The 25,913-nt window shown below is 36.5% G+C and overlaps 3 protein-coding genes across 7 annotated transcripts; all 3 read left to right on the forward strand.

Annotated features, from left to right (window-relative positions):
• Positions 1-475: 475 nt before the first annotated feature.
• LOC137387340 (uncharacterized) lies at positions 476-6,266 on the forward strand. 2 transcript variants are annotated; one of them, XM_068073730.1, is made up of 7 exons: positions 476-539; positions 1,509-1,682; positions 2,330-2,476; positions 3,171-3,335; positions 4,178-4,237; positions 4,515-4,678; positions 5,488-6,266. In XM_068073730.1, the coding sequence occupies exons 3-6, from the start codon at positions 2,399-2,401 to the stop codon at positions 4,632-4,634; spliced, it is 423 nt and encodes a 140-aa protein (XP_067929831.1). In that variant the 5' UTR covers positions 476-539; positions 1,509-1,682; positions 2,330-2,398; the 3' UTR covers positions 4,635-4,678; positions 5,488-6,266. The 2 variants fall into 2 exon arrangements, with proteins under 2 accessions (XP_067929831.1, XP_067929830.1); XM_068073729.1 differs by having other exon boundaries at positions 481-1,682.
• A 1,566-nt stretch (positions 6,267-7,832) lies between these two features.
• Positions 7,833-25,880, forward strand: LOC137387339 (glycosaminoglycan xylosylkinase-like). 4 transcript variants are annotated; one of them, XM_068073728.1, is made up of 3 exons: positions 7,833-7,891; positions 21,477-21,617; positions 24,407-25,880. In XM_068073728.1, exons 2-3 carry the CDS (start codon positions 21,515-21,517, stop codon positions 25,570-25,572), a joined length of 1,269 nt encoding a protein of 422 aa, XP_067929829.1. In that variant the 5' UTR covers positions 7,833-7,891; positions 21,477-21,514; the 3' UTR covers positions 25,573-25,880. The 4 variants fall into 4 exon arrangements, with proteins under 4 accessions (XP_067929829.1, XP_067929827.1, XP_067929825.1 ...); XM_068073726.1 differs by lacking the exon at positions 7,833-7,891 and adding an exon at positions 17,455-17,543 and having other exon boundaries at positions 24,407-25,879; XM_068073724.1 differs by lacking the exon at positions 7,833-7,891 and adding an exon at positions 17,497-17,602.
• LOC137388143 (uncharacterized) lies at positions 10,162-10,725 on the forward strand. The gene has a single exon (XM_068074647.1). The coding sequence runs from the start codon at positions 10,162-10,164 to the stop codon at positions 10,723-10,725; it is 564 nt and encodes a 187-aa protein (XP_067930748.1).
• Positions 25,881-25,913: the final 33 nt, after the last annotated feature.

Below are 25,913 nucleotides of genomic sequence, written 5' to 3' on the forward strand. Positions count from 1 at the left end.
ACTTATGTTTATTTTTTGTCAAACAGACTAAAAATATTACTAACCTAATTTCTCAACAACTAACCGTCACCCAGTATCTACCAAACCCTCCCACTTTCGGATTAAGCCCCACCCATATGAAAATGACCAAGAAACTGGCGAAGTTTAAAGTCACTGCCCGGCCTTTATAACTCACCCTGTCCGTCATCTATGGACGGGTATAACTGGAGTGTCTCAGAACCTGCATGCAACCTCAGAACCTCTATGCATCCATACATGTATGCATACATGCATGGATGCATAGAGGTTCTGAGGTTGCATGCAGGTTCTGAGACACTCCAGTTACATGTATACCCGTCCGTCATCTATCGGTCAGGTATAATTGCAGTGGCTCAAAACCTGGTCAGTTTCTGGGTCGTTTTGTAGGGGTGGAGCTTAATCCGGAAATACAAACGCTTTAAAGTTAGTCGTACTGAGCCGCAGTTAGTCGTTTTCAGCCGCTGCAAACGTTTAGTTGTTGAGAAATCGAGTAGTTATCTTTTTGTTTAACAAAATATCACGTAAGCATCTTTTTCAAGCAAATTTTTAATTACAAATATGAGTTATTTTAGCAAATTAACATAAAGTATTTACATAGCGGTTTATCGTAGTTTTTTCTTGTTAATAATAAATGGTAACATGCTCACGAAACGGAAAAAAATCTTCTCAAAAATACACCATTAATTATTCTGTATTTGTTTATATTTGAAAAGTAGTTTATGTTTTTTAATATAAATACACTTTTGTAAAGCGGTATTACATGAAATATTGAAAAGTTACGATTATGTTCTGAACAAATAAAATGCACATTAAAACGATTGTCCACTTTGTTACCATTCTGAGAGCCTAAAATGATTCTATTTAATTTCACTGTAAATATTAATATTAGCATCTCGTTAGGCATTGATTGTAAAAATGAAAACAACAGAAGACAATAGTTTCTTTTCTTTACTGTATTTGCTGTGTTATAGCTGAAAATCATGTTTTTGAAATAGCTGTATATTAGCAATGTTCTCACAAACGTAAATGTCAAGAGATTAGTTAATAGGTAGGAAACTTAGCAGTTACAATACATTCCTACAGCATATATTATCTCCCACTAACGGAAACAAGTATGCATCAACAACCATTGTTTACATGCTGCATACGTGTACAATATTCTTACCATTTGATTGTGGAGTTGGGAATTACTTACTCAGTCCATAGCAACACTATAGTAGGAACACAACTCCTATTCAGTCTATCCATTTATATAGAAGTAGCTTTATAGTTATATTCATTCCATGTCTAGCAACTAAGGAAGCAACATCATTTAATTGTATACTAATAGTTGATCGATCAACATGTATATTGTATCATAATATCTTACGTCTAGACTGCTAATCTAACCCCAACCCAGTCTTCAGAGGGTTGGTTGGAGGTGTACATACAGTAGCGTATATATGAGGCATCGTTACATGAACTATAGCATTGGATTAGCCTTGTTGTAGAACCGTAACCTGACCATCACTAGACTACCTCCCACCTATCGGCATTGACACTCACATAGACGGTGAATAACACTATAGCACCAGCTAACCAGAGCCCTCTGCCCTAACGACAAACACAACTGAAGTGAAGACTATCCATATATAAGGAGATTTGGACTCATACTAATACTGAAGGTAGATAGCTCATTTACAACAAAATAACCTACAACAGCTGCAAGCACACACTTTAACAACTAACTTTGTATTACTCCTAAGTCTCAACTGTAGCACCTTTTGAAACAACGACAGTATGTAGCTAACTAAGGAACAACCATTTAATTGTGCATCTCAAATTTTATTTGAACTTCTTTCTACAATGGTGCGTTGTAAGTAGCACTGCCAGGCCTAGGCTGTATCTCATCTGTTTGGTTCACAAGAAATGTAGGAGAGGAGGCAAGGTAAAGCAAATTTTTGTAGTCTCCTGCAATGCAGGGCAGTTATATTTTTGGACTAAACAGCCTGCCTGTGATCAGTAGTCCTCAGTAGTCATAGTCGGTCACTGCTTGCAATTTGTCTTAAAAAAATTAATTGAAATGCACTACATATTCATATTGCTTCAACCCTAAAAGAAGACCTCAGTGGGTCATCATGTATTCATAACTGACTTCTTGTATTTGTCATTTCATCTTCTATATAGGCCTTCTTACAGGTCTCCCGTGCCTGTAGTCGGCAATCGTGTCGGTAGATTATCGAAGCCTCGATAGCTGAATGACATGATTGCTGACGACAGTCAACTTCTACGAAGAGCCTGAGGGCCTACCAAATATATTTTTTAATTGCAGTGCATTTAAGCATTATACCACTTGTTCTTGCCTCATCGTTAGACGAGGCTGAGCAAGCCATCAAAGCTCATGAAATCGAATATGGCAACAAGTTTTACACATACCATAAGGACGGCATATTCAACAAGCATGAAAGACTTTTTGAAGGTAATCTCGCACTTTTTCTCCACTGCCTAATTTGTGATCTTGTGTTGAAAATGAACATTTTATACCTGGGATATTTTAGTGTAACCTTGATTGTGAAGTGTAACCTTGATTGTAAAATGTAGGCTTATGCTTGGTTGTTGTGCAATAGAAGTACATGTCAATAGTAGCTTATATGTTTTTATGCTGCAGTTTTATGAGGCCCTTTTTGGTTTGTTTTTGTACCATGTGATCTATGACGTCACAGGCCCTACTTGAAGCAGAGTTGACACAATTTTCATCAGTTCACTAGCAACTCACACTGGATACACACCATCTACCTCTCAGCAATAAAGGATTACTCTCTATAGACACTCAACTCTTAAGCTTAATTTAACGAAGTGGATATTCGTGTATATACAGACATGCAGTGGATTACAATCAAGCTTATAGTGCAGCCTTGATTAAAAGATATACATGGGCTTAAATGTACAAGCATTGGCATGCAATTGAAATGATATTAAAAATCATTGTATATATTAATAACTACAATCAAGCAAGCAATAAATGTATCAAGCATCATATACATGCAGCAGTTAGTTCTCAATTGAGTGTTAGCAATCAAGTAAGGCTAAAAACCTACAATGTCTTCTGCCAATGAATCTAAAAAATCTGTACCATGTTTCTTAATTTTAAAATTTTATCTGCTCTAATTTAGCAAGGTGAAGATATTTGGAGAGGTAAGAACGTCATTCATGACAGTCAAGGCTATTTATGTATGTATGGCGAAGAAAAAGAGTATGGCGAAGAAAAAGAGTATGGTTGCATGTACGGCCCTGAAAGACAGCAAACCCAGAAGGAAAAGTACAAAGAACAGCGGAGGGTAAGTTACCGGTACACCAAGAATATTTTACTCAGCCTATTATCAGGGATATTTTTGGACAGCAAAACTCGGTCATTGTATGTCCAATATATTTAGACAGGGCTATCCTTCCATGTCTTTGCAAATGCACAGATAGTATAGTATGGATTTTACATAAAGATGATAAATAATATTTATTACTTTTATGGATTTTAATTTGTCTTATTTCTGAAATAGCTATCTTGTAATAAAAGCACGCGTGCACATTTATATTCTTGTAAGCCTGAAATCAGAGAATGCAGTAAATCTAAGTCTACACTACTGTGAGGGTTGTGACATGTCTAAGCTGTATTCGTTACTTTGCTTCTGGTCTCACAGTACATCAAAGTTCAAAAACATTTTCTCTTATTTTAATTCATCTACACTCTCATAGAAATTTGGTAGAATTGCAAAGAAACAAGGACTGGATTGGAATGCTCAGATACCATATCCTTGACCCAATAGTCAGTAAAGTTTACGGCAATCTGTCTCATTTTTCTTGAGAATTTCTCATCCCGAGGCCTCACACATGCGCCAGATAGTATTATATCGCAGTTCACACCTTTGGTTAAACTTGGACATAATATTTTATCTTACATTTAATATTTCACACCTAAAATTTGCAAAAACAATCATTAAAAGCAAGATAAAATGAATGCTTATTTTGGAGCTCTGGCAACAAGGCCTTTGTTTGGACTCTTTTGCCAATTTGAATTTAATTAGATTGTGCCCACAAATATAACTATGCTATGCATGTGCATAAATTCATATATGTTGTCACATGGAGTCGATATACATAATTTACGTGTTGTTTACATTTTTAGTCACAGAATCCAACAAAGAGACCGCATCCTCAAGACGATACATCTGATAGTAACACGGAGGTACTCACATAACCAGCAATAAAATTTTAGGCAAATCATGCAATATTAATTATGGTTAAATGTGAAATTTCATTGGTAGGCGGATCTTCAAGCCATTTATAGCCCTAGATTAGTAGCTAGAAAAACGTGAAGTTATAGTAGGATAATGCAGAAGAACCCCTTGTGTAGGCAGGATTAGGTTTTAGAAACAAATTATTTGCTGCCAACTGCGATATTTGTTAAGTTGCCTGTTCACACCCAGCCAAACGTTCAATGCCTCGAGCATTCTGATTTATAGCTCAAGATAAGGAGGAAACGCAGTGCTTGCTCAGGACGGGTAGGAGTAAGAGCAGAGGCTATGCGAGCTTCCATAGATGTGGGGAGCATCTACGAAACGCCACAAACGACAGCATTATAGATGTAACTCAGACACCTGATGTTACTTTCATACCTAACAGTCCGGTGAGTGGTAATATTCAGTAACTCAGTTTTAAAATTAGAACCCTGTTGCATGATGCTTTCGTGTCACTTTAGTGTAAGTGCTCAGTGTCTGAATTGGAGAGAGTTGTGCAGCGATGCTCCCAAATCTTTGATTCCAGATTTGTAAAGCATATCAAATCGCTGGCATGCGTTTTGCTCCAAATCAAATCACTTAAAAGGGTGACTGCTCAGCTTTCAAATAAAATGAAATTAAAACCATCATCCACTATGTAATTGATGGTTTTGATTTAATTTACAAGCTGGGTAATCCATTTTTATGGTGCTTTGATGCCAATCTCATGATTGACGATTTAATGTGATTTGCAAATCTCTAATCAGGATTTGGGAGCATCTCTGGAGTTGTTATCAACTCTTTGAGAAATTGATAACAAGGTGCCACAACACCATCCGATTCGTAGACTGAGTACTTGGACTAATGTCGCTGTTGTCTTCTACAAGTCAACTCTATGGGCTAAGTCGGTTGAGCAATGTAGGATCGGAGAAGATATATGAAGCCAGGAACTGATTGTGAAATAAAACTACTGTAAAAACAGTAATAAAGTCAGGAACTAGCAAAAGCAGATTTGCCCGGTTTTTTGAGATCGCCAAATTAACTTCCAGCTAATCACAATGTCCAATGTAACTTTCCAATCTACTTCATTAAATTAACAAATAATATTCCTGTCAAAGTCAAAAATTGTCACAAATAATGCCACTTGTATACTGCATTCACAGTACTTTACAAGTTCAAGGAGATGTAAATACACATGCTATGATTGTTTTTATTTTAGATCAAGGATCTCCAAGAGGATTTTGCAGGGAGTAAGAAATGACAGAGCATAAATGCTTCCTGAGGCTTTCTAATACATGCAATATCTAGATAGGCATAGAACAAGTTTGTTCCCTATAGCTGTGGGTGAACTGGCGATGAAGGGAGGGCAGGCCAGAGGGCATCTGGCGTGCCCTCCACCTCATTGCCAATTCATCTGCAGCCATAGAGAACAAACTTGTTCTAGATAGGAATACTTTTATATGCAAAAACTCGAACTGTTTCAGCTTACACAGTGCTCAATTTTGAGTGAATATATTGATCAAATTAAAACATACCTGCATACATAAAACATTCCGGATTTTCGACACTGATTTTTTTTTAAATAACCCAGCCTTATATTCACTTATTTTCACATATCTACATGTAGTATATGTAGCCCTTTTCTACTGTGTTATTCTGTTCTCATTTGTGCTTGTTAAAGGACTTTTATGGCTTTGGTGCTGATGTGGTAGTAATTAAGTTATGTGCAACATTTTCTTTTTATATCAAATAAAGTAAAATTATTAAACTTTACAATTTATCATGATAGATTCGTCCGATAACTGAAACAACCTACTTCCCATCATTGTTCCAGTGGTCCATCACCAGACATTTTGTCATTGCGCATCGACTTTTCAAACAATGTATGTTGTACAACGTCAGCAATGCCAATAGACATACATCATGCTAAAGGTTTTGTGTGTGCTGCCCTTTGATTTTCCAGAATTGGCTACATTGTGCTTGTGGAGGTAACGGGAAAGCTGCTAACAATGATGCACAACAATTGCCACATGCATTATTTATATTAGAGCAAGAAAATACATCATCATGCCAACAGTAAGAAAATATTTTTTGCCCAACAAATCAAGAAAAATTTTTTGGTCACACAATGCTATGCATAAATAATAAATATATAAGCAAATTGACAAATGAATACCTACAGAGTGCGGTCATGTTCAAAATCTAAACAAAGTTAGTTGTTGGAGAAGTCGGTGTTTGCAGTAAAGATAAGATAGACTAATGTCTTCTGTTGCCTTTTCACAATCTTTGTCTTATGATACGCTAACATAAATAATTACACTAAAATGAAATAGAATCTTCTTTAGCTCTCAGAATTGTTGCAAAGTAGACAATTGTTTCAATGTGCATTTTAGTTGGTTAGAACATAATCACAAATATTCAATAACTTATGTAATACTGCGTTACATACATGTAAGTGCAATCATATTACAACGTATGTAAGATATTTTTCATACACACTGTATAAACGAATACAGAATAATCAATGATGTATTTTTGAGAAGATTTTTTTCCGTTTCGTGAGCATGTTACTATTTCATCTTAACACGACAAAACTACGATAAACAACTATGGGAATACGTTATGCTAGTTTGATGAAAGATCTCATGTTTTTGATTAAGGATTTGCCTAAAACGATGTTTATGCTTTATTTTGTTACAAAAAATAAAAAGATTACAGACTCAATTTCTAACCGACTAAACATTGGCACTTGCTTAAAACCTCGTCGTTTAGTGCCGACAAAACATTTGCATTTCTGGATTAAGCTCCACCTCTACAAAACGACCCAGAAACTGACCAGGTTTTGAGCCACTGCAATTATACCTGACCTCATCTATCTGCACTTAGAGGTCAAGGTTAAGATAAACAAGAACTTTCGACGATACTCCAACTCGTGACATTCGGATCGGTTGACTATCGCTGTAACACCTGCGCTGATCGATCGCCTTTGTATGTATGAGCCATTGAACTTAAAACCCCTTTAAGTTTTAAGTTCAATGGTATGAGCGATCCGCAGCTACCCTATTCTATGTTTTGTCGACGCATCTGAAGATCTATCACGACGAACTGGAGTGTTGCGAGCGTTGTACACGTACACAGTATTATGAGTAACAATGATGCTATACGCACACGGTTTTTCTTTCTAAAGTGCGGCAAAATAGATTAACGTTCAAATCAAATTTGATAACTTGCCCGACTTGGCACTTGGTGTTATAGGGAATTCTTACATAGCAGGAAAGCAAAAATTTCACATAATCATTTTAAGTTATCTGAAACTTAAGTTGTAAGAAGTATACGTTATAAGAGCGTCTACTGTAGCATAAAAGCTAGATTAATCAGTTATACATTTAACGGTGTCACGTACAGATCTGACAATTTGCGGACTTGCTCTATATAAAAGTACGTCGCCGTGTGCTAAATCATCAGAAGTTAGCGGTTTGCCTGCATAGCGACTCCATTAGTTCAAAATAGTTTTTCTTGAAAGTTTTTCTTCAGAGTAGCGCAGCGAAGTATAAAACAGTTATTAAAAAACTGCTTAAATTTTTTGGGTGTTAGTAGCCGTAAGTTGTTTGTCTTCAGATCAAGTACGCTTTGCCGCTCCACAAAATGGTAGCTAATAGTATGGTAGTATTCATTTTAGCTCTTACTGTAATCGTTTGTAGTCTAAACGTTAGCATGAGGTTTGGGTGAGAGTTATTTTTTAAGAATACTTGCTCTTTATTTTTGATGTGCCTATAAATGGTTGTTCGGTATCGCAAATTTGCCTTGCTCAATATTAATGCTAGTGTAGTGCTAATATTACCTTTTTAAGCTATGTGTTTCTCCTAGTACCTCCTGCTTGAACCAGCTCGTTCTCAAGAAAAATTCGCTCCTTTTTAGTAACACCCTGTCCTATCACGCCTGCGCAGTCTTAGTTTCACATTTTCAGTCACGTTCAACAGAGTGCATTTACACTCCCCACTACAACACACACGGTGACATACACACAAACCAGCAGCATCGGGGTTTCTAAGCTACTGCTATTGGTGCGACGGCACAGATTTCATCATCAACACCTGATGTGCACAAAAAATCCATGATGTATGTGCATCTTGATTAAAAAAGCTATAGTCATTACCGTTTACCGAGTCAAAATGATCATATTCTTGTAAGTGCAATCGCACCAACTGAACAAACAAGTTAAATTCACATAGTGCTAATATGTTAATGTCAAGTGCAGTCACACTTTAAGAAATAATCCAAGTTAAACATAAATTATTTATCAAGTGCATCTACACTTGCAACTTATTACGGATTAGGTGCAATTGCACCAAAGTCAAATGTCCTTGTTAGTTGAACAAATAATACGAAAAAAGCATGTATAAATGTTATTTACACAAATCAATCCTACTGTTGCGATCTCGCTAGACCTCGAGTGCTAATCTCGATGACTCTTTTTAACTCAGTCTTCCATTTTTTCCTTGTTTGTTGAGTTATGGCGCCTTACAGTGACTCGCGTTGCGTGTTCACAACTCGAGTTGTACTACTCGAGTTGCACAACTCCAGTTGTGAACACACAACGCGACTTTGTAAAAGTAAGGTGCAATATATTGGTATTACGATAGCATAACCGTAGATTTGGTTATATTAACAATGGGTATAGTCAAGTGGGGTAAGTGCACCATTGGGGCAAGTGCACCAGCTGTTGATAGTTCATCAGCCAATCACTGCATAGCTGTCTCTGAGTTGCAGGACTATTACCCATGATCCTTTACAGGAAGCTATAGTTCCTCCATGCTGGATTTCAAAATTTTTGTGAAGTGAGCAACCAAAAGGTAAATGCACTATTTAAGTAGTTGGTTTTAAATTTAGAGCTGTGCACTGATAATTTTATAACTTTCATTTTAGTGAATATTTGTTTTGGCTAACTATTTAGTGTAACTGGTGTCTATTCATAGAATACTTTGTTTATTGTTTTAATCCAAACAAATAATTTTGTATTATTTTAACTGGTGTGGTGCACTTGCCCCTGATAATTTTAGAGACAGGGGCAAGTGCACCTATGTGTATGGGAAAGTGCACCACCATGGTGCACTTGCCCCAGCTCAATAATATTTTATAAAAGGCAATTTAGTATTGATAGATAGTCACTATCAAAACTGTTAAACATTATTATTATGCTGGCTTAAATAGTAATTTGAAATTGTTTTAATTTCAGAGTCAGAAATGGTCCGCAACTATGTTCGAAAGACTAATAGACGGTCTTATTCTGCTGAAGATTTGGAAACAGCGCTTGACAAAATACGAACAAAGCAGTTATCCACAAAGAGATGTTCAGAAGTTTATAAAATACTCCAAGAAACATTGAGAGACTACATTAGCGGGAGACGAGGTAGAGTTGCTGTTGTTGGAGAAGGTGGAAAGCCACCGGCATTATCAATTGATCAGGAGAAGGAGCTCGCCGATGCAATAAAGGTTATGAGCACAAATGGTTTTGGTTTGAGCCGGTGGGAGATCTTAGATGTTGTTCAAAAATATGTTATCAAAAATGACATTAAAACTCCCTTTAAAAACAATAGACCTGGTGAAGACTGGTGGCTAGAGTTCAAGATGCGCCATACACTCTCTTATCTTGAAACCGCAGGCCCTGGAGGATGCCAGGAAGCGCCAGACATCTCCGTACATAGTTTATGAGTTCTATGATCTCCTGGAAAAAACCCTAAAAAAATTAGGATTGGAGAATTAACCAAAGCGCATATGGAACTGTGATGAGACAAGTTTTAGCCATGATCCAACACAAACTAAGGTTGTAGTCGCTAAAGGAGCAAAAGCATGTCGTATTACCGCTGCAACTGGCAGAGAAAATACTTCGGTAATGGCTTGTGTGAATGCTAATGGTGACAAGATGCCACCATTTGTTATATTCAAAGGAAAAGATCTTTGGGATAACTGGATTCCAAAATCGGGAGATTGGCCAAATAAATCCTATGCTGCCTCTGCTAATGGATGGATGACAAGCGAACTTTTTCTTAACTGGTTTACGAAAAGCTTTGTTCCCCATGTCAAAGGTGAAACCCCTTGCCTGCTGATATTTGATGGACATGGCAGTCATGTTACAGTTCATCTGATAAAAGCCGCCCAAATGAATGGAATTACCATCATCAAGCTTCTAGCTCACACCTCACATATCCTACAACCTTTGAATGTGGCATGCTTCCGCGGTCTCAAGGCAAAATGGGATCAAAAACTGACAGTGTGGCAAAGACTACATGTTGGCTCGCGACCTGGAAAAGCTGAATTTGCAAAGCTTCTAGGCAATGTGTGGGCCGATTTAACTGCAAGTAACATGATAAGTGGTTTTAGAGGAACTGGAATTTATGATGGAACAATCGTTGGTGACCTCAAAGTCAATCGTTTTGCTGTGTCTCAAAAAGTCTGACAAAAAACATTTAGAGAGCTACAACCAGCACATTGTGTCTAGCCAGTCTTCATCGGTCCAAGGAGTTTCTTCAAAAGCTAATGACCAGCCTAGTTCGAGTCATGGTAAAGAAAATATTATTGAGCAGTCTAGCACATCTCATAATGAAGTAACAATTGGTGAACTGCCTATCGCTTCCAGTCAAGTTAAAACCATGTCTAAAACCATCAGTCATGTGGAAGCAACGCCTAAAACTACCAGTCATGTTAAAAAAACACCTAAAGTATCTGAAACCTATATTCCGCTCGAGAATATATCAACTTCAACTGAAAATGTATCAGCTACAGTTTCATTTGAGAAACTTCTTCTAAATACAGTCAAAAATCAACGTGCCAACATTACCGTGAAACGCCGCAAAGTTGCTAGCAGTGCAGAAGTCCTTATCCGTCAAGAGGTTGATACCAGAATAGTGAAACTATTGGCACCCAAAGTAAAAAAAACCAACGTAAAAAAAGAGAAGAAAAGTCCCAAGCCCTCAATTGTCATCTGATGAGGCTGACGACAGAGAAATGGTATTGCATGATAGCACAGATTCACTTAGTGAAGCTGAAGATGATGAGGCACCCCCAAACCTAAATTAATGCTATCGGATATTTTATTCTGGTTCGCTTTGCTGGAAAACGTTCGGTTCGTCATTTTGTTGGACAAGTAATCGACAAGCCGAATGCTTCAGAGTACTCTGTTAAGTACATGAGGTGTCAAAATGCACAGAAGGGAGCATTCGCCTGGTCAGAACAAGAAGATATTTCACTGATAGATGCTGATACTGTAATGATGACTCTACCTACACCGATCATTGGCCGCCGGGATATAGTCACTTTCCAAGTTGACCTCTCCACCTTCAATGTGCAACAGCTCGGTTATAGCAAATTTAATGTTTAACATTTGAAACTGCATTTGGTAAACTCATTCGTCCAATCAGTTATATAGTCACTATTGTACTTATAATATTTCACCGAACCAAGTTATTTGTTTATTTTAGTAAATACTATCATGCTGTAATATTATACTTTATAATCTCAGTTGTTTTATTTAATACAATAAATTTTTAAATTCATGCAACATTTTCCATAGTCTGTTTTGTATAACTTGCAAAGATGCAAGTAAATTATACTTGCAGTTACTTATAATTGCAAAGTTTAAAATAACAAATTTTAATAGGTATTAACATATAATAGGGGCAGGGCAAGTGCACCACCCGGCACACACCTAGTTCCTCATCAAAAGAGACAGTTCAATCTCATTTCAAGTTCTCCCAATCTCTATAGTCTTTCTTGTTATACTTTTGAGTTAGTCTATGTCAAACTTTTGGTTCACTTGAGTAAAACTGATCACTTGAAGTGCAATGGTATAAAATTGCTAATTTTTAAAATTTTAATGTTCAATAAGATGAATATTTCAGTGGTGTGATACGATCACAAAAACTTTTTTTTTCTAATTTCATTGAATTTTCTATAATTTCAATATCAGCAATTTGGTGCATTTGCCCCTGTTTATCAACCAATGCGCAACAATGGCAAAGAAGGCTAGGTGGTGCACCTCTATATGGGGTAAAAGCACCACCTAGACACACATTTTTAGCGCTTCGTATCAAGCAATGATATTTAATTAACAGTCTTCTAGTGTTGATATTCTTGCTCAGAACATTCTGTAGTTTCACAATGACCAATATTATACTCAAATATTTAGTTAAAACAAAGCAGCAAGACTGCGAAGTTGAATTACCCTTTTTCGATGGTGTACTTACCCCACTTGACCCTACATCAATAGGCACCCGTTAGCTAATAGAAATTAAACTATCTATGTGTGTACTGTAAAACTAGAGCTAATGGCGACTTATACTGTGCCGAGTTTGCAACTCGAGTTGTATAACTCGTGTTATATTTACCAACTTGAGTTTGTAAATATAACTCGAGTTGTACAACTCGGATTCATCAAAACTCCAGGCCGAGTTCTTTTAACAGCAACTCGAGTTCAACAACTCGGCTTGAGAACATCTCATCATTTCATTTTCTCTAGCTATAATTTCTATATATGGAATTTATTTTGGTGCATCATTAAACGCCGTTGAAATAATTTATATGTTCATTTTCGGTGTTTATTCAGTTTCTTGTCTCGTTCTAAAGAGATAACTCTTTGTTTATTTGAAAAAGAAGTGGCCCAGCTCCCACATAGATTGTTTTTTAGTTTGCTTCTTACATTCTGCAATTGTTTTTGTCTCGTTATATTTATAAAAATAAATATGCGCAAATATCGTCAATATATATAATTTAAATGTATATGTATATTTAAATTATTATTATTAAATTTCTGTAAATGTTCTGTAAATGAGACACCCCAATTACTCACTTTGCTTTTTTTACAAACCCGTGTTAGTCTTGCGTAACACAACTCGAGTTCATCAAAAACCCAGGCCGAGTTGTACAACTCGGCAACTCGAGTTGAACAACTCGAGTTGCGAACACGCAACGCGAGGCACTGTAAGACACCATAGTTGAGTAGCATATAGTCCATCTCTTAGATATTGTTTTCTAAATCGATATATTTTTTTCTGATAGTGGAAAATCTTTTCATGTAATTAAGGAGTAGCCATTCATGATGCCAAATTAAAACTACCTTTAGATTTTCCACGACCGACATGCCTTTGATCTGTTCCTTCCATTTCCCATATCTGGACTGCATTAACAACCTGTCTATTTTATCTAAAAACTAGCTGTAAAACCCGGCGTTTCCCAGGTAAGTCTTCGGACAGAAAATTGATTTGTATTTAACATATAACAACATCTTTCGTCCTAACTTTTAAACTACATATCATGAGAAAAGTTTTTGCGTAATTGAAATAAAGTAAGAGAGAAAATAAAAACAACTGTAAAGGTTTTCAAACTTTGTTAAACAACTTTTAAACTTCATATCATGAGAAAAATGTTCTAAGCGGATCAAATAAATAGAAGGAAATAAAACGACTATAAAAAGGTATAGATGTGAATGTGAAATAATTAGCAAATAATAGCTAAATTAAGTCGGTTGTGCTATGATTAGTCTACAATAAAAGATGATTCAGTAATGATACAATTAATACGAATTGAGAAAACAAAATAAAAATCATGAGTATGTAAAATAAATAATAACAATTCTTGCATGTAAGTGTGTGTATAAAAAATGTTACTGTTCCATCAGAAGCTACCTATCAAAACTTTGAATACAACGATACTGGTACCTCTCGATACCGGGACAAATGTAAAAATGAGATATTGTACTGTCTTCGTCTGACCGAACGGAGAGATAATGTCGAGACTCTTCCCACGGAGACAACATAATTGTCCGCGTGATAAGAATTGGCCTTGACCTCAGATATAGTAATTAAACCTTACAAAAAATATTTCTTAACAGGGGCGTGGTAATGGGTGGCCGCATTGGTAAAATAATCAGCATGATAGATAAAATATCCACACATACTTTGAGTAATATATATATATATATATATAGATTATACGGTTTAATTTCAGCTGGATATACAGTACATAATATAGGGATCATGTTGTATCTTTTCATACCACTGAGCCAATCATGAAATAAGAACTGTTGTGAACCTATATTAGTTTATTTGAGAACGCATTCCCTCCTGCCCTCTGTTTAATGCTTATTTCTGAATCTCCAAGAATCTTTCGTAAAATACAGAAAGGAATTAAAGAAATACTCTTTCCTTGGCGTAATGTACTATTATTTTTTGCCAGTCAGCTACAGGTAGACGTACAATGTTCCACACAGGATCCTCTTGTCAAGGAGTTTCCAACAAGAAAGTTTTTCATATTAAACCAATATTTTATAGAAGTTTATATCTCCAGATTGTGCCTATGTTGAATCTTTTGAGTTCATGGACTGTTATATAACAGCTGTAGTAGTCCACAACTAATAGATAGTGCCGCCCTTCAAACTCAAACATGTCAGTAGCCAACCCCACCATGGGCTTTCTGGTAATGGTGTACACAACAATGGTTCTTTAAGTTTCTTCCTAAATTCTTTACAAATAAGACAGTTTCGAACTATACGACGTGTCTGAGCTGACACCCTGGCCACCGTACCACTTCAGAAGCTTGCCTTATGCTTATGGCATCTCTTTGATGACCCATGTGTACATCTTTCAACACCCTTTCTCTTTTTGCGTTGGGAATATAATTTCTGTTATTGAAGTATATCAAGCTGTTAACTATTGGTGAATAGTCTTTGAACGCGTAATATGGCCTCATACACACCTCCAACTTTTTATTGGCCACATTCCAGCAATATACTTAATTAGAAGAACACCTTCACTGGCCTCTAGCATTGCAGCTGTCAATCTTTTTGAGCTTTTAAGGAGATATGGGCATTGAGTGAGCCATCTCCAAAACCACCAACTCTTCATCTCCAGCCTAACCTGCGGAGTCAGCTACAGGTGATTTAGACAAAGCATTCACTATAACAAGTTTATGTTCAGGTGTATAAATCACAGTATAGCTATATGCCATCATTCGTCGTCTAAAACGCTAGACCCTAATAGGTAACTTCGCCTGTTCTTTTCACCCAAAACTGAAATCAAGGGTTTATGGTCCATTCCTACCACAGATTATAGCAAATAGTAGTTAAATTCAGGCAAATAATAGTTAAACTTTTCACAAGCCCAAAAGATTGCAAGAGCTTCCTTGTCAAAATGAGTATATATTTTCTCTGTAGAAGTCAATGCTCTTAAAGCGAATGCTACTAGTCGCCAAGCCCCATCTGTTTTCTGTAATAAAAAGCCTGTAGGCCATAAGATGAAGCATCAGCGCTAAGAATAGTCTCATTCCCTAATGAAAATGGAGATAACGTGTTGCTGTCGAAGGCATAACCCTCTTCAAAGCCCTAAATTTTTTTTCATGGTTCTCACACCAGTGCCAATCACAATCTTGCTTAACAACTGATGCAGTATGGCAAAATTATTAGCAATCAAAAGGGGAAGCATTCTTAAGTAATTGACGATGCCAAAAAATCTACAAAACTCTTTTCTATTTGGTGAAGCAGGGAAGTTTAGGATAGCTTTAGTTTTTCTATGGGTCAGCCTTTATTGCCAGAATTGCCAGAAAGACAATAGTGGAGGCTGGCTTCATTTATCAGAAACCACAAATGGGGTCAAGTTTATTAAAAAATTTGGCATTTCATAACTCCGAGTTTGTTCTGATGTTGGAATAGGAAAAAACGTCTTTTGACTGCCTAGTTTGATTTCGTAAAATCTATACATACTCTAATTTTACCCTTTTTTTGAACGACTATTCACGAAGTCACTCGATCAGTAGATCAAGAAAACTTGTTAAGGACTCCCAGTTTTTCAATCCTATCCGGTTAATTTTTAAAGGCTTTTATGAGCTTTTACAATTCGACTATGAATAGCCCGAACATCGGACTCAATTGAATTGTGAAGTTCTATCTTTGCTTGTGTTGACATAGAACCTAACCCAGTGAACAGCTTGAGAAACTTTGCTTTCCAGCTCGTTTTGGACTCTACCTCTAGTTAATTTACGAACCTGATAGTATCTAAATTAGCAATAGCTGGCTTTTCCAATAATGTAGTGATCAAACCATCAACATAGTAGACTTTCTGTTTCACAGACTGGTCCATTGCTGCTAAAATGACTTCAGCTTGATATACTCATAGAACATGATTTTCTGCTCTTCACAACTTTAGCTTGACATACTCTTACAACATGATTTTCTGCTCTCCACAACTTCAGCTTGACCTACGACTTGTTTTTTCTGCTCTCCTCAACTGCTTTGTTGTAGATTGCAAAGTGTCCACATAGTTTCTAAAATAGATATGCAGAGCAGTAACAGCTGCTCCCGTATGAATCTTAAATGATACAGGTTTGCCATTTGGCAGGCTTTTTAAGTTTCCGTGACTTGATTGAGCAACTTCTAGTCATCCATAGTCTTCAAGAAACAATCTATTCATATTATCACACACCAGTTCTTCTGCCCTTATCTTGCTGCCTTTGCATGACTTTGTCTTCGCCCAAAGTCCTACTAGCCCACAACAATAGTATTTAGAATTCTTAGTTGAACTTTTTTTGTTTGTTATGTTTGTTGTTGTTGACTCATCTGCTCATAACCATGTCCGGTTAAGTATTCTAACCTGGTAAACCTGGCCTCTATACTGATATCAAACCATTCAATTTGAGTTGTGTATGATCTATCTGTTCAACCGATTTTTACCTTATACACATTTCTCATCGAGTTGGCTACCAATTCCAGGCCATAGCTAATGGTTGTACTGTTTTACACCTTATACTTGTTTTCTCATTGAATTGTCGCCAATTCCAACCCGTAGCCCACAGTTTTACTGATTTATACATCTATTAATCTCTTTGGTACAATGATTGATGAGATTAATGGGCTCTGCTTTTAAATGTATCGTTTAGTAAACTCTATAGACAGACTTCTATATCTTTCGATCAAATGGAATATAAAATAATAACAAACACTCAACAAATCAAAAATATTCGTAGCAATGTCAAAGGTGTAAGGTTGAGCGGAAACTAGCCCAAGGATTTATATTTGTTTTAATTAATTAATGGGATGTCTTGCTGATATTAAAAAACTGACTAATCAGCACATGTCGAGGTATTAGAAGTGAGTTGCTTATGAGTAAGTGGGTACCCTTTCTACAGAGGGAGACTAATAGTTCAGACACCTGCTGATTATGAGTGAGTAGATATCCTTTCTCCTTTTTACAGAGGGAGACTAATAGTTCAGACACCTGCTGATTATAAGTGAGTAGGTGCCCTTTCTACACAAGGAGACTAATAGTTGTGACACCTGCTGATTATGTGTGAGTAGATACCCTTTCTACACATGAAGACTAATAGTTCAGACACCTGCTGAGTGTCCAAAGTGAAACACGAGTTTTTTTCACCAAATTTCTCTGTTTAACCCTTTCTACAAAATGGTTCATATTCAGTCATTTAATCTTAATCCTTCAGAGTCATAAAATAACATAAATGACAAAGTATGATGTGGGTAACGCATGGAGCTCTTGCACTCTGTTCTTATAACTCTTTCTTCATGCAAAAATCTTTTAACACCATGAAACACCGTCCCCATTACAGTAAAGATTATTCCAAATGTTGAAGGTGGTTGATTTGCACGGGTCATAGTGTGTTGGTCTGCTGAGGTGAATGTCATGAAATCAAGAGCTGTACAATTCTTTATTAAGCAGTGTAATCTATTGTGTATATTATAGGTATATATATATATATATATATATATATATATATGTGTGATTGTCTATCGCTCATATGTTCCGTTATAGTGATAATTTTGGGAGTGAAAAAACCCTTTCATGCTTGAATTGAACTTGGAACCCTGGTTTGTTCAGCTACTACACCACACGACCCACTTGCCATACTATGGAATAATTGTGCACATACAGTGTACCTATTATGCCGGCTAAGATACGCACTGCTAAAATGCTTGTGAAACCACTATTGGTTACTACAGGTTTTTACTACTACAAGACTGTTGTCTCGAATTTTTTAGAACGCTTTAGTCGAGACACATCACGTTGAAATCTGGTCTAAACAATAAATCGAGATACTACAGTAGTTATCTTTTTTCCCGGTTGGACAACTCCATGTTTATTACCTGCACATTCTTTGTAAGCCTCTTCAAGTTCTTCTTGCGAATTCAGTTCTTAGGTTATACCCTAGTGTTAGTTCGAGACTATACACATCTTTTGTAGACAATATTTCGTGATTATTGATTTTTTGCTACAGTTCAAGGCCAGTTTCAGTTTTAGTCTTCTACGAACTGTGTCTAGTCTACATCTAGTTGTGTTCAGTTGTTTACGAAGTTCATGCTAGCGAAACGATATTAGAATTGTGAAAACACTGTGAAAGGCAGATGAACTACGAGGCTATATGCACGCAAGGTAAAGTTGTGCCAAAATGCACTGAATCGAACACAACTGGATTAAAACGTCACATGAAATGGTGGCATGGCATTGATTGTGATAAATAGAGAAAGGCTGGATACATTAGATCTAAAAAGCACATTGAGGAAGATATTGTCACTATGATCATATTCCTAAGCAAGAATTTTTCATTGATAGAGCAAGAGTGAGCTGATAGATAGTGCTTGCACCAGATCAAATGCTTAATATTATGTTTAGGCCTACCCATTTGTGATTCCAAGCTATACTACACTAGCCTTAAAAACAAAGTAGTGCAACTTATTTTTTCTTAAGCGAGATACTTTCCTTGCCAACATGGAAAGCAGCTTTCTGAGGTTGTATTGTATATGAGCTGTAGACCAACAGTTTGTAGCAACAGTTTTGTAGCTCGGTAATAATCTACATGTGTTTGGTATGTCAGTGTTGTCTCGATCTCGGCTCGCATTCTGCTTCTTGTCTCGTGTAGCTCAGCTATTTTAAGATCACTAGTTACTACTATCACGCTTGAAGATTATGATTGTGTGATACATCAGGATGCGTAACGATCATAAGCACAATTATAAGCACGGCTTTTATTATAGTAAATATTTTGACTACCTTAAGTTCCCAAGTGCATTGGGTAAAAAAACTTAACCAGTGGCAACTACATTACCTACCACTGCTTATACGCCGTCTTTTATTACCTGTAAAATGCCGGGCATTCAGTAGTTATCACATCCCGTAAGACCTTTATTTGATCGCCATGGGCTCTAGTTTTCAACTTTTCCACTAGAAGGGTGCTGTGTTAGAGGTGACGTTCAAATAAAGGGTGGCATTGTATTTTTCAAACACTTCGTCAAAATGTTGAGAAGTTAAATTTAACCATTTTACAGGCGAATCGAATGTCACCCATAATTTGCACAACCCTTCGATATTAACCCTTTCGAATGCAATAAATTTACTTACTTGCCTCTAGCTTGTTGTAGATCTTTAAATAAATATGCATGAGGACGCTGATACATGTTCCTACCAGTTGATATCTGTTGCTTGCATTTAACCAACGATGATCTTATAACTTGGGTTGCAATTTGTTGGAGCCCTAAAGTTTTTTGTTTCGTTTTAATTTTGAAGACGTATTTTGATTTTATAACTATATTTAACAAGGTTGCATAAAAGCTCATTGCACTCATCGATGTTTTCTACAGTTTGCAGCCATAATGCGCTTTTTATGTGCAATAAAACATGGGTTACGAGCGTCGATCCATTGTAAGCTGAGTTCAGATTACCGCAAACATGCTATCAAATAATACTATAAATCTGCAAATTTTATAGGTTTTATAATAATAATAATACTAATTTATCAAACGCTACAAACATATATTTAAGAACAGGAGACATAAATCGTAATTATAATACATGCAGCAACCAAAATTAACATTTCAAAACAAATATTAACATTTAAAAGAAAACTATTAGCTTCGTTTGCTCGGCCAGTTGCGTTCTGATTGTTGCTTAGACTGTTTGGAACCATTTCATTTTCTTCTGGCTGCTTAATACCTTCCACAACATCTTCTGATCTCAACTTGTCTTTTGTGCAGTCGAGCTAGTCGTTATTATCGTCCAAACAATTTTTTAGCAGGGCAAAATTTTCGCGATGCCATTTTGAATAAAAACTTCTAGCACAAATAAAGAAAAATCGTGTGTAATCAAAATAGCCTCAACATACATAATAGCACATTTTCCATCGTGAATGCGAAAACTTTTTTTCCACATACATCAAAGTATCAAGACCACATTAAAAAGAAACTACTATTTTTGATACAAGTACTAAATATTTGTGCGGTGTTGCAATCAGTTTTTAACAAAAACACCTAAAGACTTGAGTTGGAAAAAGGACTTCGATACGAGCAGAAACAACTAACAAATTAATTGTTGTTAATTAATGTAATCAAGGCATTATTAGTTTTGTAGGTTTTAGGGACACTTTTCTACTGATCACTTGCTATTACAGGAATGTAAAGATTATGAATGTCAAATAGAGGCGGTCAAATAGAAGTAGCGTTCGAATAGAAGTGCCGTTCAATTAAAAGGTGGTGCTCTATTGTTCAACCCTTCTCCCATAGTGGCACTCAAATAGAGGTGGCTTTCAAATAAAGGTGGCGTTCAAATAGAGGTTTTACAGTATATATATTATCTCTTCAGTGCGATGGTTTTAAGCAAGATTACAAGATCAGAGTTTTATAACATACTAAATAAATTGGCAAATTCTACATTTGGTCAAATTGTATAGTTTTTTGTGGTACAATAATAGTAATTTGGTTTCACAAAAAAGCAATACCTATTTAAAAATTTTCAAATATTTTGCATAGTCAGCATTTTAAAAACAAAACTTGGCTGGAACCATTATTTGAGCATGAACTTACTAGTAAGTGTGAGTTATAACATATTATATCTGGTAGTTGTGAAAGTATATAATTATGTTACTGTTTGACTTAGTATAGATGTGTGTCAGAAGTTAGCAGAGATGTGTTAGCAGGGATGCGTTAGCTGGAATATGTTAGCGGAGAGGTGTTAGCGGGGATGTGTTAGCGGGGATGTCGTCAGCGGGATGCGTTAGCGGTGATGTGTTAGCAGTGATGTGTTAGCGGGAATGTGTTAGCGGGGTTGTGTTAGCGGGGATGTGTTAGCGGGGGATGGTGTTAGCGGGGATGGTGTTAGCGGGGATGGTGTAGTGATGTGATAACTCACCAATGAGTCAGCCCATGTTGCATTACAGGAAACGAATGGCCAAAGTAGAAAAAGGCAGCATTGAAAATGTCGAGAAAGCTTTTAAAAAAGAGATCCCTTTTAGTAGTGGGTCTTGTCTTGACGACGGTGTGCTTTCTGGCAGCAGAGATCTTTCAGGATAAGCTCTCGGGTGAGTAAATTTTTTCCACACTAAACTAAAGTGGTACAGTTTATTGGCCTGGTCTTATTTTAGGTGCCACATTCTAATTTGAAGCTGTGAGAAGTTGTGAGAATATCTAAATTTTACAGACGACTTTTTAGATGCGATAACTTATACTTATCTCAAGTTATTTTTTTGCTTGTGTCACAGCAGGCCAGTTTCTGCTCATGCACTCATTAGTTGACTTACAGACATATAATACTTGAAGAGTGCTCTGCCATGAAACCGACCTATTGTGACACTAACAACAAACAGACGCAATAAAATCCAAGCCGTAGCAAATCAAATCATCACTGCTGTAAAGCGATTCAACCTGAAAACTATTATTACAAGTGCTCAGTGACCTTATTAGCTGCCAAAGTGTTTAGGAGATGTATTCGAAGAATGTACAAACACCATCAATGGAGAGCTACTGCAAAAATAAGAACCTATTTCTAGGTGCTCATTTTTTCAGCGGAATAATTCTAAGTATCTCAGAAGTACCATGGCTAAAGAGGCTAAGCCAAATGATGGAAACCTAATGCGAAAGGAGAATTTTGAACTTTGAAATCATAATAGCTGCTCTAGAGCAGCTATTATGATTTCGAACTAAATAAAGTGGCGGGTATATCATCTATGGATCTAGCATGTGTTGGCATTGGCTAAGCATGCGCTCAATTTATTCTATGGTATAGCCAGTTGGAGATTGTAGCGTATTAGATAAATACCTGTCTGCAGAACTGGAGATTTCAAGATCAATTCCAGTACCAAATGATTTTTCATTGTTACATTTAATCGCTGTAACTGGACACAGGGATGACAGAAAACAAAAGATTTTCATTTAATATTTAGAATAATAAATGTGGTATGTTAAAATGAAAATAAATTTTCTTTGCAAAAAAACCTTTTTATTAACCGTGCAGTGTCGAGTTTTCAGCTAGTATCTATATATACTTGTCGTTAGTCGTTTGATTCTGTATGTTCAGTTATAGGGCTAAAGTTTTAAATACGAAAAATCCGCTTCGCACTGGATTTGAACTCGAAACCTCCATATCTGCAGACAGGCGTTCTATCCTCTAGGAGCTAGCAGCTACATTGCCACACAACGGAAAAGTTGTAAACGCTCATTACATTGTTTAAAATATGCATGCTTGAAGCACTTTTGAAAATACTATTGGTTACTAATAGTGCTGGGACGATATCAAAAATTATTTTCGGTACGATATGATGGCGTTGTCAACCGATATATCGAAATATCAGTTATGTTATTCGGAGTTGTCTTACCTGTCAGGAAAAGCTGCCATGGGAGAACCATTCCTTAATAATCCATGTACCAGTATAATTCTTTGAAGAATCGTGTATCAAATCGAGTAGAATATCCTTCGTTCTTTTCGTGACGTCATTCTATCGTTGTCTGTCATCTTTATGGACAACTTTTATCGTTAAAAACACGAAGCTTCTGCAATTAATTATTGCAAACAATGCTTTTGTTTGCAATTTTTTTATTTTAGTATCAAAACAACACCGAAAAAAACTATTAATCATGTAAACATCAACGGTACTTACACAGACAGATGGTACAGACCATATTATAGTCATCCAATTATTAATAACAATCAATCTTGCCACAATCAATACTCATAGAAGATCTATTCTTCAGACCTGAACTCTTGTACGTATATAGTATCAATCAATTTATTTTTGTATAAGTTGTCCTGCATTACTTATTTGAAGTCATCATTTCATGTAAATTTTCTTTTAATTTTTACACAATTAATCTCAAACTAAACATGAATTGTTCACTACTATCTTGCTTTTAAGATACTTTAACAGTTTCCATTTTATTTGATAATATGCCTGCAAATAGAGGCTTTTTGTTATCAGCAAAATTAAATATTACTAACTATCATACTATTAATCAAGAGAATGACGATCGTTTTTTACAAAAATGGCGGCTTTTTCGTAGACGAGTGCATGTGCAAACAGGGCGATGACGTCAAAAAACCGATGGAGCTATATTATCGTTGATATCGTCACATATCGACCATATCCGATATTTCGATATGGGCAGAAAGCACTCGGTACAGTCGGTATCAGAAAGTGATATCAACGGTATACCGAAATATCGTAATATCATCCCAGCACTAGTTACTACTAACCTGTTTGATGATCATGATTGATTGTGTTAGAGATTGTGAAGCTTACTAGCTTAAGCTGCTCAGATCAGCTGATTTGTTAATTTTGCTGTCAGCTAACTAGTCAACTTAGCCAATAGCAACTGCGTTACCTGCCACTCTTGAAAAGCTGCTTTTATTACCAGTGCAGCACCAGGCATTCATCTGATATACATCTGGATATACATATTGTCATGTCTTCATTGTACCATATAGCATGATTGCTAAAGTTTGCTGGCATTTAAATCCTTTTTTTGTTAGATTGGGAGCACAAAAATAATACTTTGAATGGGCTCATTCGGTCTGTGATTTCAATTCATTTTGTCAAGCCAATAACCTTTCCCCATTATATCTGTAATGTACTATCTGTGTGTCTACGTAAACATAGAAATATGTTTTACGAAGCTAAATTAATTTTTATCCGAGGTTAATTCCTCTCTAAGATCCTCATTCTGTGGTGAACATTGCAGTACCTGTAGTTTTGTAAAAATGTATTTTAGCTATATGGATTAGTAGTAGAGGCAAAAGTTCCTGATTGGCTTTTTATTGGTCGATTTGATCAGTAGATGAGTTTGGTAACGATTGTAATGTTTTCTTTTCTTTCAGATTTAGCTGATGAATCACAACCCTTTCAGTCTGGCAAAAGAAATCAGCTGGAAGACAAAATAGCCAACTATACAAAAAAGTTTGCAATTAACTGGTACTGTAAACTCCCTCAAGGCATGACAGCTTGGCAGCTCGCTGAGTCATGGATCACGTCTCGCCATATCACAGACCCTAGTGAATCCAACAAACTTGGTTGCGTTTTGGCAGCCATGCGCAATGAGCGGATAACTCACGCTGATACAAGTGCAAAGGGAACGCAACTAAAGGTTACATTAACTGTAGAAAGTGGCCAAATGCTGGTAATGAAACCAAAGGCATACAGCGGTGATTACGTGATGGTAGGGACAGCCTATGCAGGAAAGGATAGGCATAATGCTGAGATAGCAGCATTCCACCTCAACAGGATCATTGGTCTAAATCGAGCACCAATAATCGTAGGTCGTAAGGTCGATCTTGAGTCTGAGCTTCGACCAGTTGCTCATAAAAATCTTTTGAATACATATTACTACCAGGACGGTAATAGTTGTTTTTATGGTAAATGTCACTATTGCAAGGGACCAGAGACAGGAGTATGTGCAGAGCGTACCAACATGGAGGGTTCACTTTCACTTTGGTTCCCAAATTCATATATTCTGAGCAAGCCTTTGCCTCATCCATGGCGTCGCACCTATCGACCTAATAAACCTGCCGTATGGGAAAAGGATGGCAGCTATTGTACGACAGTGAAAAATACTCGCCCTTATGAAACGCCGCCTCGCCTACTCGACCTTATAGATTTATCGATATTCGACTTCATCATATCCAATGCCGATCGACATCATTATGAGACATTTGAATACAGCAAAGACTCGATTGTGGTGGCATTGGATAACGGTAAATCATTTGGAAATCCATATACAGATGAGATAACAATTCTCATGCCGCTGTTGCAGTGTTGCACAATTCGTCGGTCAACATATGATAAACTGTCAGATCTGTCGGAAGGTGTTTTGGGACAGGTATTTTTTCAGGTGCTTCAAACAGAGCCACTGGCTCCTCTGCTCACACCCCAGCATTTCTTAGCCGTAGATAGACGACTCCAAATAATCATTCGCACTGTTAGTGATTGTATAACAAAGAAGAAGGGTATAGAGGCCGATGTACTGGTAGATGATGGATATGTTTGACATTCAACTTCTAACACTGAAGATGCTGTTGATTTTATACGTTTACAGTAATTTATTGCATTGTTTATTGTCATATATACGCTAGCCTTGTTATATTGTTATATCAGTTCATACAGCTGCCTGTTGCATAAATGGGAATTGTTAATGATGGGAATTGTTTTCTCCATGTATTAGGTGGGCAATTGCTATAGTCTAGAACTGTAATTTACAGTTCATGCAGTAAGCTGCAGTAAATCTTTGACTCTTAAAAGCAGTAAAAAATTAATAAACAACATCTTGAACCAGCTTATATAAAATTAATTACTCTCATTCATTCTTTATTGTAACAAAAGTTACAAATC

This window comes from Watersipora subatra, chromosome 2 (genome assembly GCF_963576615.1).
Source record: "Watersipora subatra chromosome 2, tzWatSuba1.1, whole genome shotgun sequence".
Taxonomy (NCBI): Eukaryota; Metazoa; Bryozoa; class Gymnolaemata; order Cheilostomatida; family Watersiporidae; genus Watersipora; species Watersipora subatra.